Source organism: Symphodus melops (assembly GCF_947650265.1).
Source record: "Symphodus melops genome assembly, chromosome: 1".
NCBI lineage: Eukaryota > Metazoa > Chordata > Actinopteri > Labriformes > Labridae > Symphodus > Symphodus melops.
The window spans coordinates 408,531-424,536 of record NC_136691.1 but is presented as its reverse complement, the minus strand read 5'-3'; the positions used below and the strand labels follow the sequence as shown (position 1 = coordinate 424,536).

The following is a 16,006-nucleotide window of genomic DNA, read 5'->3' as shown; positions in this document are numbered from 1 at the left end:
GATTATTAAGGTTATTAATTATAAATGTTAACTTTAAAACATGTTTTTTTAAAGCGGCTCCTCGGGACTGCTTGCCTTTGCTGCGCAGGCGCATTGAGAGAAGTGTGACGTCACGCTGGTGAAGTAAATCAAACAGATTTAGATCATTAACTTAATTAATGTAATAATTAACCCTTTCAGCAGGTGTTCAGACATGTTCAGGTGTAAACTTTAATGTTTCTTCTTCACACACGTTAATAAAACACGGACAGATCTTGGATCACGGAGGATCTGGAAGGGACAGATCTTGGATCACGGATGATCTGGAAGGGACAGATCTTGGATCACGGAGGATCTGGAAGGGACAGATCTTGGATCACGGATGATCTGGAAGGGACAGATCTTGGATCACGGAGGATCTGGAAGGGACAGATCTTGGATCACGGATGATCTGGAAGGGACAGATCTTGGATCACGGATGATCTGGAAGGTTGTTGGTCTTAAGGTTGGATCCCTCGGACCCCCTCCCTCCACACGCCAGCGTCACGTCCATCTCGGGCCAGATGAGGAGCAAACACCACCTCCAGCCTGCGGAGGGCGCTGTGCTGATCGTCTCGAGAAACCGTCCTCTGGAGACGCCGCATCATCAGTCGAACCGTCACCTGATTGGCCCAGGCCAGGCCCAGAGCTGGAGACACGCCGGAGGACAGAGGCCTGAGAGGCGTGAAAGTGACATCATCAAACGGTGACCACGAGCTACAAACCACAAACTGCTGAGTCAGCTTACCCCAAACTGTGGTCAGAGCCGCTGAAGACATCCGTCACCTGAAACAGACACCAGTCAGTGTGTGTGTGTGTGTGTGTGTGTGTGTGTGTGTGTGTGTGTGTGTGTGTGTGTTACCTGGTTGACACACACTACAGGTGTGTTGTACTCGTGGCTCAGCTGATGAAGTTTAGAGGAGAAGCTGATCAGCTGTTTGTTCCTCTCCAGCCAATCAGACGGCTGGAACTCACACCTGAACAGAGCGGCGACAGAGTCCACGATGACGAGGCGGACCAGACCTCGAGTCAGCAGGAGGGGCACCCGACGAGTCACACACTCCTGGAGAGAGTCCTGCAGGGACACAGGGGTCAAAGGTCACTTCCTGATTATGGACCAATGAGTGAGGTGATCAGGTGATCAGACTCACCAGGTGGGCGGCGTGCTCGATGTACACGTTGTTGCTGAACTGGATGCTGTTGATCAGAGACTCGGGGACGTCTGAGCGCAGACTCGACTGCTCCGTGATCAGCTGCTGCAGGCGGCGACTTGGAAACGAGTCCTCGGTGCAGATGAACACGGCGCCTGTGGATTAACGCTTATTGATCAAGTTTATAAATATTTATATCTGTGTTTATTGATCCCTGACACCCACCTGAGTCCAGCCCCCCCTGCTGGACCGGGTACTGTACTGACAGACACAGCTGCAGAGCCAGCTGAGTCTTCCCTGCTCCGCTTTCCCCCGACAGCTCAGTGACGCCCCCCACAGGAAGCCCGCCCCTCAGCAGCCGGTCGAGGACCGCACAGCCCACGCCGAGTCTGAGAGAGGAGGGGTCATCACGGAGAGCGAGGGCTACACACACACACACACACACACACACACACACACACACACACACACACACACACACACACACACACACACACACACACACACACACACACACACACACACATTAGCTCTTGCTGTGACATCACTCTGAGGGGTCCGATAAGTCAGCGTCCTGTTCTGACCTGTGATTGGACGATGTCGTCTGCAGGCATTGGCGGCGGCTCTGAGCAGCTGCTGGACGTCTGAGCGAGACAGACCGAGTGCGTGCACGTCCTGACCGCAACACAACACGTCCCTGACCGACCGCAACTTAGCTGGACGACATCCACAGAAACTACAGGTTACCATGGCAACCACAGAAAAACAGGGAGATAAACTACAACTAAGAGCAATGAGACAGGTGGGTGAAGAGAGAGAGAGAGAGAGAGAGAGAGACAGGTAGGTGAGGAGAGAGAGAGAGAGAGAGAGAGAGAGAGAGAGAGAGACAGGTAAGTGAGGAGAGAGAGAGAGAGAGAGAGAGACAGGTAAGTGAGCAGAGAGAGAGACAGAGAGAGAGAGAGAGAGAGAGAGACAGAGAGAGAGAGAGAGACAGAGAGAGAGAGAGAGAGAGAGACAGGTAAGTGAGCAGAGAGAGAGAGAGAGAGAGAGAGACAGGTAAGTGAGCAGAGAGAGAGACAGAGAGAGAGAGAGAGAGAGAGACAGAGAGAGAGACAGAGAGACAGAGAGAGACAGAGAGAGAGAGAGAGAGAGACAGAGAGAGAGAGAGACAGAGAGAGACAGAGAGAGAGACAGAGAGAGACAGGTAAGTGAGCAGAGAGAGAGAGAGAGACAGAGAGAGAGAGAGACAGAGAGAGACAGAGAGAGAGACAGAGAGAGACAGGTAAGTGAGCAGAGAGAGAGAGAGAGACAGAGAGAGAGAGAGAGAGAGAGACAGGTAAGTGAGCAGAGAGAGAGAGAGAGAGAGAGAGACAGGTAAGTGAGCAGAGAGAGAGACAGAGAGAGAGAGAGAGAGAGAGAGAGAGAGACAGAGAGACAGAGAGAGAGAGAGAGAGAGAGAGAGAGAGAGACAGAGAGAGACAGGTAAGTGAGCAGAGAGAGAGAGAGAGAGACAGGTAGGTGAGGAGAGAGAGAGACAGGTAGGTGAGGAGAGACAGACAGACAGGTAGGTGAGGAGAGACAGACAGACAGGTAGGTGAGGAGAGACAGACAGACAGGTAGGTGTGGAGGCTCACCTCTCCTCACAGCTGCTCGGATCCTCGGGTTCAGCTCCAGCTGCTCGATGTCCATCTCCCCGCCGAGGACATACTGTCTCTCAGACTTACCGAGACTTACCGAGAGCCACCGAATTACGAGTCACAGCGAGTTATCCGAGTCACACACGAAGGCGGTCTAGTCACTATATGGCGCTGAAAGACATTCATCTGGTTTTACTGTGAAGGTTTGACTGCATGGAATACCCGCTCAACACGAGACGTCATCACGAGGCGCCCGGGTGAGACCATTATCCGGGTATGTTGGGGGGTCACGGTTTTAACGGTTAACGGTTTTACTGTTTAATGAGGTCATTTTTTCCCTACATTAGCTTACAGTGTAACTATTATTAATATATTGACTGTATAAAATGTTGAATTATTGGTTATATTGAGTTATACTAAAATATCTTCCATCAAACCACACCGGTAAAATCCGAAGGGAGTGACGTCACTCGGATGGCGCCACAGGAAAACAAACCGTCCAAAACAGAGCTCGGGTTCTAGGTTCTGATCTTTAAGTGTTTTTAAATGATTCAACTGTTAGTCTTTGTTTAATTCAACGGGATGAATAGATGTGAATCACGGAGAACATGAACCGAACGCGTCTCTCCTCATAAACTGCTCAGATCTAAACGGTGAGATTACCGGAAGCTTTCATATTTATTATTTATTTATAAATGTTTGTTACCTTTTCATAAAAGACACTGAGCTTAAAAAAGGACATTTTGTAACAAAAACAACTTTCAATTAAATTCATTACTTCGGTGAATACTCTGCTCTGATTGGCTGCAGGGGGCTCATTACGGAGGGGGGGCCGTTTCATGTCCCGATGCGGACCGAAATATGGAAGTTGATCTGGTAGCTGAAGCTTCTCGAGCACTGCCGAGATGTCCTTGAGCAAGGCACCGAACCCCCACCAGCTGAGGGGGCGTGTCCTGTGGGCTCTCCGAGTGTGTGAAGCCCGCGGATTAATATGAAACATGTACAAGCGTGATCACGTCTGCGAGGGTCACACACTAAAGGTAGACCGTCTTAGGGCGGTCTGCAGACGGACTTCCTGAGTCCTGGTTCCTCTTTTTTCTCCATAGTGTGTAGATGTAAGTGATGCTTCCAGGGAATGGACTGGTGGGCTGTCAGGCCTCTTTAGGGAGGTTTTCTGTTATTGCATAATGTGCACATTATGACCCCCTGCTGTTTAAAGTAGCAGTATGTAACTCTGTATCCTTCTCTCTAACCTGCAGGCTGTGGGTGACCTCTGACCTCCACCATGAGCTCCAGGTGTGGTACCTGTGGGGGGTCCGAGATTGATGTGGATCAGGCCCGAGGTAGCGCTGTGTGCACCAACTGCGGTTCTGTTCTGGAAGACAACATCATCGTCTCTGAGGTCCAGTTTGTGGAGGGAACAGGAGGAGTGTCGTCTGCAGTGGGCCAGTTCGTCTCAGCTGACGGTAACGTCTCAGCGTCTTCATGTGAACGTTCACACATTAAAAACTCAACAGTTTTGGAAGAATCAGAAAAATAGGTCAACAATAAATTCATTGTGAGAGTGATCGAACATTTATGAGGACGTTTAGGGATTATTAGTCGAACGTGGTGACGTCCGGTTCCGTTAGTCTTAATCATATGCTGTACTCTGAAATGAGTCGGGCTCAGGGTTCTGTCGGAGTCTTTATCTGATGTGTCAGGGACCAAAGTGGGTCTGGAAAAAAATGTTTACAAAAAGTTTTTATGTTCCATCTTTTTTTTGGTGTCACATTTTGTTCCTTCTGACCTCCAGGGGGCGCTATTCGTCGTTGAATGCATCCGAGTGGTTGAATAATTTGGGTCATGCGTTCTGTTGGGTCCTCATCAAACTCGACCAGTTAACCACTGGGCAAAAGGGACCGTGTGTGGTTGTTTCATGTTCTACAGGGATCGTTTAGATTATCACTGAAGCTCAAACTGGGATCATGTTCTACCATGTTCTAACCCTCTGAACTGGAACCTAAAGGTTTCAACAGACACCATGAAACAGAAACAACTCTTGTACCAACAGAAGCTTTATTGAAGCAGACTCTGCAGAAGCTGTTTGATGAGATGTTCCTGTTCTTCATCAGCTGGTCCGTTTACCTGAGAGGACACAAACATGTAATTAAAGATCTCTCACTTCATCTCTGACTTCTTCTGTGTTGAGTTTTTTTACCACAGACTCAGTGATTTCTAACAGACCAGGTTCAGTCCGGTGTATGCACGTGTTCTGGTTACCTCTCATGATGCCGTTGTGAACACTGTATCCGTACTGGCGGTTCTGGCTGCAGTCCAAACTGGTCTTCAGGTGTGAACCTGAACTACTAGAACCATTCAAACCCATGTCCGAACGAGTAAACCCGGCACCCCCTGCAGCAGAACTCCTCTCCGAGTTCCTGGTGGGATGGTTTGGTGTATTTGAAATGTGCTGAGGAGAAAGGCCGGGGAAGGATGGGATACTGGTTTCAGACTGCTTGCTGGGGTACTGACGGTTCTGCGGTTTGGGCTTCTGATCCTTTGGGAATCTTTCCTGAAGACTAGGAACCAGTCTGAGTCGGGTCTGAGACTCCCCTGAGAGTGAAGAGGAGAAAAGAAAGTGTTCAGGACACAGTGGTTATTTAACACACATTATGGATTTGAGTTGTTGCTAACTGCTAAGCTAGCTCTGTGATATGCTAGACTAAAAACACCCACACTTTACAACAGGAAATACCTGTTGGGTGAAAGACTGGCTGCTGGGGTGCTTGCTGGTTGGTCACTTGGTGGACCAGCTCTCGCTTGATTTGGGACCAATCATCATCATCATCATCATCATCAGAGTCGCTTGCTGCAGACTGAGCCAGTTGACCTTGGACACTGTGAAACGTCTGTTCTTGAGTCAGTGTCGGGATCGGTGTTTTCTCAGGCACATGTTCCATCCTCGTGTCTGAACCTACAAGATTAGAAGGATGTTGGGGCATCTGGGGGTTCCCATCACTTGTCTCAGCAGACAGACCAGTGGTATACTTTGGGGTATTGGGAATTTGTTGGATTACAGGTTTCTGGTTGAGTTTATGTCCAGGGGAAAATAATTTGCTAAGAGGTTTGACTCTAACTTTCTGCACTCCAGACCGACTGCCCTCAATGCTGCTTCTTTCCAAGAAACCTGGTACGTCTGGGTTATAGTTGGGCTTGCTGGTTGGAGTAGGCAATGCTGCGGAGTTGACAGACCCACCTCTGGCAGGGATGGGGTTTTTGGACTCGCATGAATTCGTTTTAGAAGGGACGTATTTCCTGTGTCTGCTGGGCTGGAGCACTTCACTGCTGCCAGTGTTTATTGGGCTGTACTGAGCTAAGGGTTCAAGTACTGGCTGGAGCTTAGTGCCTTGAGAAGGATCATACCGTCTTTGAGGCAAGTTTCCTGGGACCTCTTTAGGTTTTGCTATTTCCTGCCCACGACTTGAGTGACTGAAGTGACCTAAATCCTGATTGGCCACATTAAACGGGGCAAGTTTTTGCATTCCAGGACGATGAATTAAGTTTGGTCTCTGCAGGTCTTGATTGGGCTGGTTCCATGTTTGACGAGTGGGCCACACTGTCTCACCTAAACTCTGCTCAGGGCTTCCCCAGGTAGCATCCACTTGTCCAACATCGGGAGAACCGGGTACCCTGCTGGGGGAACTGAAACCAAAGGCCAGGTTAGCTTGAGATAATCCTGGATTGTTCTGTCGCTCTTGTCCTGAGCTGACGCTGTGTGTGTTGAGGTTTGACAGCAGAGTACTGCTGTCAAACCTGGGAGGAAAGTTGCCGAGTTGGTCTTCAGTTGGTGATCTAAAGACAGTTTGTTCCTTAGTCTGGGACATTAGACTGCCAGCAGGAAGTGAGACATGCATGGGGACTTCATGAGTACTGATGGTTGGAACTTCATGAGGAAGGAGGATGTTGAGTTTTGGAAAGTTTTGAGGGGAATAGAGCAGCTTGCTTTGTCCTTCTGGTACTGGAATGAAGAGACCGGGACCAGGTTTGGGTCTTATACCATAATGGGTCAAGCCACTTCCTGCCTCAGGAGTTTGTTGGACCTGGTCTGTTGGATCGTTGGCCTTGTTTCCAGAAACTGGATGTACACAGTCTTGTGCCGGAAGTTTATTTTCCGAGTCTACTGGAAACAAAAGAAAGTTGGATTATGTGAATCAAACTGGACTTAATCAATGGGTAATGACTCAGACCTTTAAGGCTCTGGAAGACTTGGACTGAACCGACTCCAGGAGTGTCTGATGGGACGGTCCGGTCTACAGAAAGTCTGTTGACTTGGCTGAGTGGATAGACGCACCTCACGGTCAACCTGTTCAGTCAGAATCAGACATAATTAACATGAGGTTCTTCAGATTATGGCTCTTTCAGGTCAGGATGAGTTCTTACTTAAACTGAGATTCTCTGGAGATGAAGTTTGGTCCATCAACAATCATCTGTCTGTCATGGACGACTTCATTCTCGTAAACCATAAACGAGTCCCCGACCTGTAAAAGCATCTTCAGCTTTCAGAAGGTTCTTGGTCATGTAAAGAGGGATTCTTAAGGAAACTGGACCTGGTCTAAGGTGACCAGGTGAAAGTCTTCAAAACCATCAATCAAGTCCAGTTTCCTTCCGTTACAAAACTGAACAGTGACACAGCTCTGTGATAAACTCTGCTTTTATATGAACAACATGTTCAGACCTTTCAATGGGGTTAGGGTCCCATCAACCCATTTCAAAGCATCGGTCCTTTTGTAGATCCTCACACTTAGAGACCCTAACCCTCCACTGTACTGGATTACATCCTGGAAGCAGAGCCAGGAGAGAATACCCAGTAACTGTAGCTACAGCCCTAAGAAGTGGCAGAATGCTGCATTACAGACTAGACCTTGACCAGCCTTGATAAAAAATATTAATTGATCCAGTAAGTAACCGTTCAAACAGCTAATGGCACACATCTTTAAACAAGACTTTCTACAGGTGAATGGAGACGTCGACCCGGTCCAGAGGTAGGAACAAGCTGATGATGACCAAGTAGCAGATCTAAAGTGACTGGTCTGTGGTTTTTCACTGTTTGAGTTGTACCTTGGATCTGGTCCCACACGAGTTAACGTTAAACTCAAACAGGACTCTGGAGCTATCCATCTCTTTGGGTCTACAGGTGGGGTCCAGAACAGTGGTTCTCTCAGGCCGTACTGTAGGCCAGGTGGAGGTTGGAGTCGTCACCACGGTCATGGTCCCATCTGCAGAACAGACTGACACCACAAACACACACTGTTGAGTCTCTGTAACGGTCTGGTCTTTAACACCTTGACTTTCATCATCATCTCATCGTTTACTGAGCATGTTGGATATTCAGGACAGATAAAGTCACATTGGGTACAATTAGCAGGAGAACTGAACCTGAAGATCAGAGTGACAGTTACCGATCATGTCCTGTGTTTTGAAGAGGCATCGTTTGGACGTTGTCGTCTGGACCTCTAAAGTTTTGGAGTCTCTTAGAAGAAGTTTAAAGGTTCCATAGAAGTTTGACAGGTTGATTCCCTGCAAAGAAAAACAAGGGTTAAAAACGTTCTGGAGGGAAGCAATCATCCATCTATATTAAAAATGGAAAGTTTATCTGTTATAGGACAGGACGAGATTGCAACTAGCATCAGTCAGTCTCTTGACACTTTAATTTAGTGACCAGATTAATGACTTGATCTTAATACAAAAGTTTTTCTTCAAAGCTGAACTACTGAGCCGGCTAATTTTAAGCCAGCAGTGTCAGTCGTCCACTTTCCCCTCAAATCCAGGAAGTGCTGATTACTTGGGATATTAACAACAAGTCCTATGAGCTGAAACAGTGCAGCTGTCAAACTCCCTGAGAGTGTTGAAAATCTACCTGTGAGCAGCTCTGTCACACATGCTGGTTCAGTTTTGGTGAAATAGAGAAGTGCAGGACCTCAATTAGTCCGGGACTTGTACCTCGTAGGTGTAGCCGACGGAGAACACGGGGACTTCCAGTGTGGTTCTGAGGGCGTCGCTGTACAGGTTGTACCCTCTTTGAGCTGCCAGCTGTGGGGTCAGAGGCTCTCGGTCAAGACCCACCTCCCACAGACTCTCAGAGCGCAGCGGTTTGACCACACTGAAGGTGATTCCTCCCTCTGAACACTGTGCCGTTATCTCCGGAGGGACTACAGGAGAACATACAAAGCTGTGTGAATGCATTTAGCTCACGTTTGTCCTGGAAGGAGAATTCATCTTTGAAGAGAAGAAATGTTCTCACATGTATTCATAACTTGTGCTGTGACAAACGTGTGGTGGTAGTACGAGTCTCTCTGGGGCATGATGGTCAGAGTGAAGTTCATATCTATGGAGTACTGCACCACACCTTGACCCAGGTACTGTGAACAAACAGAATGAATGGACCAATCAGAGAGCTGCTCTCTTCCTGTGTGATCATGAAGGAAACCTGCTGTGTTGAAGCTTCTCTGACAACAATGCAGCAGCCAGTATGTCCTCCTTCTAACTTTAGATTCTGCTCCTGAATGCTCTGAATTTGATTGGACCAGAGAAGGTAGGCGGGGCTTTGAAGGCCGTTTTGGACGCCCCTGGGTTTGCCAGATATGAGAGCAGTTATCAGATGAACAGGTGTTGCAGCGATGGAAGCGGGCAGTGGAACTGCTTCAGATAGAAGTGATTGTACCTGATCTGCAGGTTCTCACCATCTCGTGGACGACTGGATGCTCGAAGGGAAGCAGGAGCTCGTAGGCATGGCTGCCATTAGCGTTAACGACAGAACTGATGCTGTAGCCTTGTTCAGCACCCTGAGACATCAGCTGCTCTGTGTTAATCAGTATTTCCTGTAAAGAGACATCAGCAGGAATGTTTCCCAGGTAGACCCTGAACACCTCGTCCTCCTTCACAGTCCCTACAGGACGGAACAGGAGAAAGACAGCGAAGTAATAAATGGGTGATTAAATCATGAACATAGAATGGTCTCACCTCAGAAAGAAAACAACCTGTTAAACATTATCTGCTGAGTCATTGATTTGTCCTCTGGTTCAGAGGATTTGGATATTTAACCAATATGATGCCTTCCCATTTTTTGCCCAACAGTGAAAACTCCAAAGATATTTTACTGGCATAAAAAGGAGAGTCCTAGAGAATCGTTTTCCTGAACATTCGCTGTCTGTGTGAAAAATGCATCCCGTCACACTGATGTTCTGCCTCAGAGGGGAACGTAGCGCCTACAGCAGAAGACCAAGAACTTTCTGGAGTGAAAAATACTCACGGTCGAGGCTGAAGGGCGGGCGGCAGAGTGGCGGTGATTCGAGCACTCTGAACGTCCTGTGTTTGGTGTTGATGCTGCTGCTGTCTTCAAACAGCAGAGAAAAGACATGTTCGAACAGCAGAGAGATCCCATACGTCTCCTTGTACATGTTGTCCAACACAAAGCCCTGCAGAGACAACAAACTCCCAGTCTACCATGTTGACATCAATATTTCAGTCCATCTGTTGCATGTCTTTGTGCAGGCAGCGCCTGGCTTAAATCCTTCACCTGAAGACAGGACAGAGTCCTGGCAGAGAAGGAGATCAGTAACCTGAACCACAGCCTCCATGTGGTACACACCAACGGCGACGAGAGCACCATTTTTTTTTTCAGCCTCATTTCCCATTTTAAATGTTTTTGCACCAATCCGAAATCCTTGTACGTGTACTTGGCAATAAAAACAGATCTGAAATGCACTGTAACGTTTTGGCTGCCCCAAAGCCTCCCTCCTCTTCAGGGTTACATTTGAAACCCCACAGTGCTCATCAATGTCACCTCTCCCTGCCAACCAAACCAGGTCAAGAGGGGGGCGGGACTTCTCCGATCAACTACTTCAAAAACAACGGAGGAGAAACTAACTTACTTGAGCAGTCTGCTGCTAATGCCAGGACTTTGCTTCAGTGATGATGAGAAGCACTCTGACCTCGAGGCGCTGCCTGCACATTAAAATCTGTAAGTGAACACAGATCTGAAAGGGGATTACTTTACCTTTGTGTAGCCCCCCTCCGCCCCAAAAGGAGCCCTGATCTGTACCAGAGATCCTTGTTGGACCAGGCTCAATCCTCTGGAGGTTGCAGTGGCGTCATCCAGCAGCACGCCCTCCACCCCCAAACCAAGCCTTCTACTTTCAAACCCCACTCCCTCGCCGACTAGAGGAGCCATGACCCGGGGCAGCTCCCAGAGCAGCTGGCTGCCGTCAAAAGAACCTGAATCTGAGGGAGGATCCACAAGCTGAACATCAGTATGAAAAGAAGAACCTGGCAGAGACCAGCTTCCTGTGGAGCTGTATCTGAGGGTGGACTTACTGAGTGTGCAGGCCATGGACACGTCAAACATCACCATCGTCAGCTTCTGCTTAGTGTACACAGAGACCCGCACCACCTCGACAGGGACGCCGTCCATCTGACGGGAAACATTAAAACAAGTCACTGACTCTCACGTGTCATTTAGACTCCTGAGAATAAGAAACATGTTTAAGTCCATGAGGGCTCACTCTCTCTCCTGCCAAGCGGTTACTCACCGTCGTCAGCTCGCTGTGGGGCTGCCCGTACTGAGAGCGAAGCACAATCCTCTGGGCAGTGGTGGTCAGGCTGAAGCCCCGCCTCTGGGCTTCACTAATAGACATCGAGGACACCTGTCCGTCACTTTTCAGGATCATCAGCTGCCAGACTGAACTCGCCGTCCTCTGAGCCTGAAAACATCAAAACAGCTCGAGTCCACTTTGTTCATCACAGAAAAGACGTTCACAATAAAGTGAGTTTCTAGAAGTTACTGCAGGAAGACGCCAACACAAGCTGAGGGACAGTCCTTAGTCAGGACCCCCTGCCTACCTGGACTGGTCTTATAAAGACTAGTACTGTTGGGATTTTACCTGAGAGAGCGCCGTCTGCCACACATGACCACCGTCTCCTTGCAGCCCTCCACACGAAGAATCTCTGTTCACGTTTACCTGCCCAACATCGTCAAACAGCCTGTCAGGTCACTGAAACAATACACCAAGTCATGTAGTGTACAAGCTGCTGACCTCCATGTAGTCCTCCTCGCAGGTGATCTCTCTGTGAACCCACATCCCAGAAGAACAGGCTGCAGAGACAGGTGTACTGATCCACCTGCCCACAGCATCCCTCGCTATCACATTCAGTTTGAAGGTGAACATCTGGTCGTTCTGAAAACACAGAATACCGTGAGGTCAACAGGAAGTGAATCCTGCATCAAGTTCATGTACACCTGTGGCTGTTCGAGAGGTGGAGTTACCTGGCAGGAGGTAAATGAGGGGAGGCGCTATCTGGCTGGAGGTAAATGAGGGGGAGGCGCTATCTGGCTGGAGGTAAATGAGGGGAGGAGTTACCTGGCTGGAGGTAAATGAGGGGAGGAGCTATCTGGCTGGAGGTAAATGAGGGGAGGAGCTATCTGGCTGGAGGTAAATGAGGGGAGGAGCTATCTGTCTGGGGGTAAATGAGGGGAGGAGTTACCTGGCTGGAGGTAAATGAGGGGAGGAGTTACCTGGCTGGAGGTAAATGAGGGGAGGAGCTACCTGGCTGGAGGTAAATGAGGGGAGGAGCTATCTGGCTGGAGGTAAATGAGGGGAGGAGCTATCTGGCTGGAGGTAAATGTGGGGAGGAGCTACCTGGTTGTGGGTGAAGCATGAGTAGAACGAGGCTCTGAAGATGGTGGCGCCATCTTTCTTGGAACTGCTGATGGTGTAACCACAGAGCGAGGCCAGCTGCTCGCTGATGGAGTGAACGCCATTTCCATCTAATCAAGTTAAGAAATGTTACACGACAGGTGAGCAGCAGGACACGGACATGCGTGTGCGTGTCGTGCTTTGACACCTAGCTTATCAACACAAACATTTCTCATAATGTATGGTCATGAAAATATACAGCATAAATGTGTCTGAACCCTGGAACAAGTAGACAGGTGAGCAGGTAGACAGGTGTGTTGTGGGCTTCAGGTATGTACTAAAAGAACCAACCAACAGCCTCGAGGCGTGGCGTCTGTGTGGAAGCGACATGGATCCACAGGTAACGATCCCGACACTCTGACTGGACCACAGGCTCTGCACAACAAACAACCTAACAGGGTCAGGTCAAAGGTCACCAGGTGACACATCACATTCCTCAGATTAGTCTCTGAAACTGTCGAGGGGTTTTATTTTAAAGATATAAAAACAAAAACCATGTTAAGAAGCAGAGACGCAAATATTTTACCTTCCAGGTGACCTCCAGGTGTTCCTTTTATGAAGTCACAGCAGAATAACAACAGCCTGCAGCAGAAACAGATTAAATTTGTACCTGTCCAGGTGACCTGTGCATTTGTTACCTGTTCAGGTGAGCTGTGCATTTGTTACCTGTTCAGGTGAGTTGTGCATTTGTTACCTGTTCAGGTGAGCTGTGCATTTGTTAACTGTACAGGTGAGCTGTAATGTTACCTGTACAGGTGAGCTGTAATGTTACCTGTACAGGTGAGCTGTTTGTTACCTGTTCAGGTGAGCTGTAATGTTACCTGTTCAGGTGAGCTGTAATGTTAACTGTACAGGTGAGCTGTAATGTTAACTGTTCAGGTGAGCTGTAATGTTAACTGTACAGGTGAGCTGTAATGTTACCTGTTCAGGTGAGCTGTAATGTTACCTGTACAGGTGAGCTGTAATGTTAACTGTTCAGGTGAGCTGTAATGTTAACTGTACAGGTGAGCTGTAATGTTAACTGTACAGGTGAGCTGTAATGTTACCTGTACAGGTGAGCTGTAATGTTACCTGTTCAAGTGAGCTGTAATGTTACCTGTTCAGGTGAGCTGTTTGTTACCTGTTCAGGTGAGCTGTAATGTTACCTGTTCAGGTGAGCTGTAATGTTACCTGTTCAGGTGAGCTGTAATGTTACCTGTACAGGTGAGCTGTAATGTTACCTGTTCAGGTGAGCTGTAATGTTACCTGTTCAGGTGAGCTGTAATGTTAACTGTTCAGGTGAGCTGTAATGTTACCTGTTCAGGTGAGCTGTAATGTTACCTGTTCAGGTGAGCTGTAATGTTAACTGTACAGGTGAGCTGTAATGTCAGGTGAGATAAGATGACTCACCCTGTGACGAGAGCAGCAGTTTTCATGTTGAACCTCTCTCTGTCTTGTTTGACTCTGTGTAAAAAGCGCTCCTCTACAACCAGGTGAGCTAATCACCTTGTTGTCATGGTAACAGAAGAGGCAGTAACAGCTGATGGAGATTTAGCATGATTACAGCAGGAGCTCCCAAGCAGATCCAACAAAGATCATGTGTGCAAAAAAAACAATAAATAATTATACACACAACAGATGACACCTTACAGCAATCACACGCTTTAATATTTTTACACTTTAATACTCGTCAACATAAATCTGACTGTTTGTAATTCGTGTGTGTGTGTGTGTGTGTGTGTGTGTGTGTGTGTGTGTGTGTGTGTGTGTGTGTGTGTGTGTGTGTGTGTGTGTCTCTCTGCAGGTCCAGTTAAAGCTCCTCTTCTTGGTTCTGGTTTTCACACGAGTGTTGGCAAAGAGTCCAGAGCTCAGACCCTGCAGGGTGGTGAGTATCTGTCCGCGTTAGCTGACCCTGTGTGTTAGCTTAGCATTACATAGGATTAACCCTGTGTGTTAGCTTAGCATTACATAGGATTAACCCTGTGTGTTAGCTTAGCGTTACATAGGATTAACCCTGTGTGTTAGCTTAGCGTTAGATAGGATTAACCCTTTGTGTGTTAGCTTAGCATTACATAGGATTAACCCTTTGTGTGTTAGCTTAGCATTACATAGGGTTAACCCTTTGTGTGTTAGGTGAGCGTTACATAGGATTAACCCTTTGTGTGTTAGGTGAGTGTTACATAGGGTTAACCCTTTGTGTGTTAGGTGAGTGTTACATAGGGTTAACCCTTTGTGTGTTAGGTGAGTGTTACATAGGATTAACCCTTTGTGTGTTAGGTGAGTGTTACATAGGGTTAACCCTTTGTGTGTTAGGTGAGTGTTACATAGGGTTAACCCTTTGTGTGTTAGGTGAGTGTTACATAGGGTTAACCCTTTGTGTGTTAGGTTAGCGTTACATAGGGTTAACCCTTTGTGTGTTAGGTGAGTGTTACATAGGGTTAACCCTTTGTGTGTTAGGTGAGTGTTACATAGGGTTAACCCTTTGTGTGTTAGGTGAGTGTTACATAGGGTTAACCCTTTGTGTGTTAGGTGAGCGTTACATAGGATTAACCCTTTGTGTTAGGTGAGCGTTACATAGGGTTAACCCTTTGTGTGTCTCAGGTAAGCGTCAGATCCAGCAGCTGGGCAGTCAGCTGCAGTTAAACCAGCACTGTTTGGACACCGCCTTCAACTTCTTCAAGATGGTCGTCAGTAAGCATCTGACGAGGGGGCGCAAGACGGAGCACGTCATCGCCGCGTGCCTATACCTGGTGTGTCGTACTGAGGGGACTCCACGTATCCTAGCAACACGTTACACTGAGATGCTGTGTGTGTGACTGTACCTTACATTTAAGAGCACTCAGTGACCTTTGACCTCCTTAATCAGCATGTTTCAGACATGTTACTGGACCTGAGTGACCTGCTGCAGGTACGACTGACCTCAGTCCAATAGACACCTGTCAGCTGTAGTCCGTCTGTATCACAGTGTGTCAGTAACTGCACTTCCTGTTTTCAGGTGAACGTGTACATTCTGGGTAAAACGTTTCTTCTGCTGGCTCGTGAACTTTGCATCAACGCTCCAGCAATCGGTGAGAACTTCAATTTTCTATTTTCAGTCACAACTTTATTTAAACTTGTTTTCAGATCAGCCATGGAAACAAATACCGTAAATTCCGGACTATAAGCCGCTACTTTTTTCTCACACTTCGAGCACTGCGGCTTCTACTCCGGTGCGGCTAATGCATGGATTTTTTATGGGGGACAATGAGCTTCTGCCGCAAAAACATTTGACTTCGTCACGTCGGATCTTAATATCAGTCATTTTGCGCTTCATGCACGCACCCTCATCATGGAAAACACACGGAGAAATACAAATGATGCAGCTTCCAAGTTAAAGGCGATCGACCTGGCTGTCAAAGAAGCTAACAGAGCTGCTGCACGTTAAGATGACACTGACAGCGACAACAGAGACTGAGGAAGTGAGTAATGAAGTCATTCTGAGGCAGTG

At 47.9% G+C, this 16,006-nt stretch overlaps 3 protein-coding genes across 5 annotated transcripts in view; 1 reads left to right on the top strand and 2 right to left on the bottom strand.

The window, feature by feature from the left end:
* Positions 1–146: 146 nt before the first annotated feature.
* xrcc3 (X-ray repair complementing defective repair in Chinese hamster cells 3) lies at positions 147–2,974 on the bottom strand. 3 transcript variants are annotated; one of them, XM_079348949.1, is made up of 8 exons: positions 2,804–2,974; positions 1,754–1,885; positions 1,395–1,592; positions 1,170–1,324; positions 881–1,093; positions 767–804; positions 459–693; positions 147–266 (listed from the first exon to the last, which is right to left on the bottom strand). In XM_079348949.1, exons 1-7 carry the CDS (start codon positions 2,856–2,858, stop codon positions 480–482), a joined length of 1,005 nt encoding a protein of 334 aa, XP_079205075.1. In that variant the 5' UTR covers positions 2,859–2,974; the 3' UTR covers positions 147–266; positions 459–479. The 3 variants fall into 3 exon arrangements, with proteins under 3 accessions (XP_079205075.1, XP_079205076.1, XP_079205074.1); XM_079348950.1 differs by lacking the exon at positions 147–266 and having other exon boundaries at positions 425–693; positions 1,754–1,947; positions 2,804–2,870; XM_079348948.1 differs by lacking the exon at positions 147–266 and having other exon boundaries at positions 426–693.
* Positions 2,975–4,091: 1,117 nt separating this feature from the next.
* Positions 4,092–16,006, top strand: part of LOC306827202 (transcription factor IIIB 90 kDa subunit-like) — a gene marked incomplete at its 5' end in the record, with an annotated part of 24,039 nt that continues 12,124 nt past the window's right edge. The window contains 5 exons of the mRNA XM_079348872.1: positions 4,092–4,272; positions 14,324–14,404; positions 15,121–15,294; positions 15,396–15,427; positions 15,515–15,587. Of these exons, the coding sequence (XP_079204998.1) occupies positions 4,092–4,272; positions 14,324–14,404; positions 15,121–15,294; positions 15,396–15,427; positions 15,515–15,587 (541 nt within the window). The remainder of the gene's footprint in view (positions 4,273–14,323; positions 14,405–15,120; positions 15,295–15,395; positions 15,428–15,514; positions 15,588–16,006) is intronic.
* On the bottom strand, positions 4,846–14,045 carry LOC306827174 (uncharacterized protein). The gene is made up of 20 exons (XM_079348843.1): positions 13,930–14,045; positions 13,067–13,122; positions 12,832–12,915; positions 12,484–12,611; positions 11,881–12,021; positions 11,728–11,805; positions 11,377–11,547; positions 11,162–11,258; positions 10,845–11,068; positions 10,098–10,263; positions 9,529–9,734; positions 9,090–9,207; positions 8,789–8,997; positions 8,248–8,365; positions 7,907–8,076; positions 7,229–7,326; positions 7,036–7,151; positions 5,544–6,965; positions 5,069–5,401; positions 4,846–4,933 (listed from the first exon to the last, which is right to left on the bottom strand). The coding sequence occupies exons 1-20, from the start codon at positions 13,953–13,955 to the stop codon at positions 4,917–4,919; spliced, it is 3,978 nt and encodes a 1,325-aa protein (XP_079204969.1). The 5' UTR covers positions 13,956–14,045; the 3' UTR covers positions 4,846–4,916.

Bases quoted from the DNA above. Each gene is read 5' to 3' on its own strand.
- xrcc3 (XM_079348949.1), bottom strand. From the start codon at position 2,858: ATGGACATCGAGCAGCTGGAGCTGAACCCGAGGATCCGAGCAGCTGTG. The intron at 1,886-2,803 runs GTGAGCCTCCAC...GATGTCGTCCAG, and splicing joins CCGAGCAGCTGTGAGGAGAG to CTAAGTTGCGGTCGGTCAGG. The intron at 1,094-1,169 runs GTGAGTCTGATC...GTGTCCCTGCAG, and splicing joins TCGAGCACGCCGCCCACCTG to GACTCTCTCCAGGAGTGTGT.
- LOC306827174 (XM_079348843.1), bottom strand. From the start codon at position 13,955: ATGAAAACTGCTGCTCTCGTCACAGG. The intron at 11,548-11,727 runs GTAAAATCCCAA...TGATGTTTTCAG, and splicing joins GGCAGACGGCGCTCTCTCAG to GCTCAGAGGACGGCGAGTTC. The intron at 10,264-10,844 runs GTAAAGTAATCC...TTGTCTCTGCAG, and splicing joins CGGAGGGGGGCTACACAAAG to GGCTTTGTGTTGGACAACAT.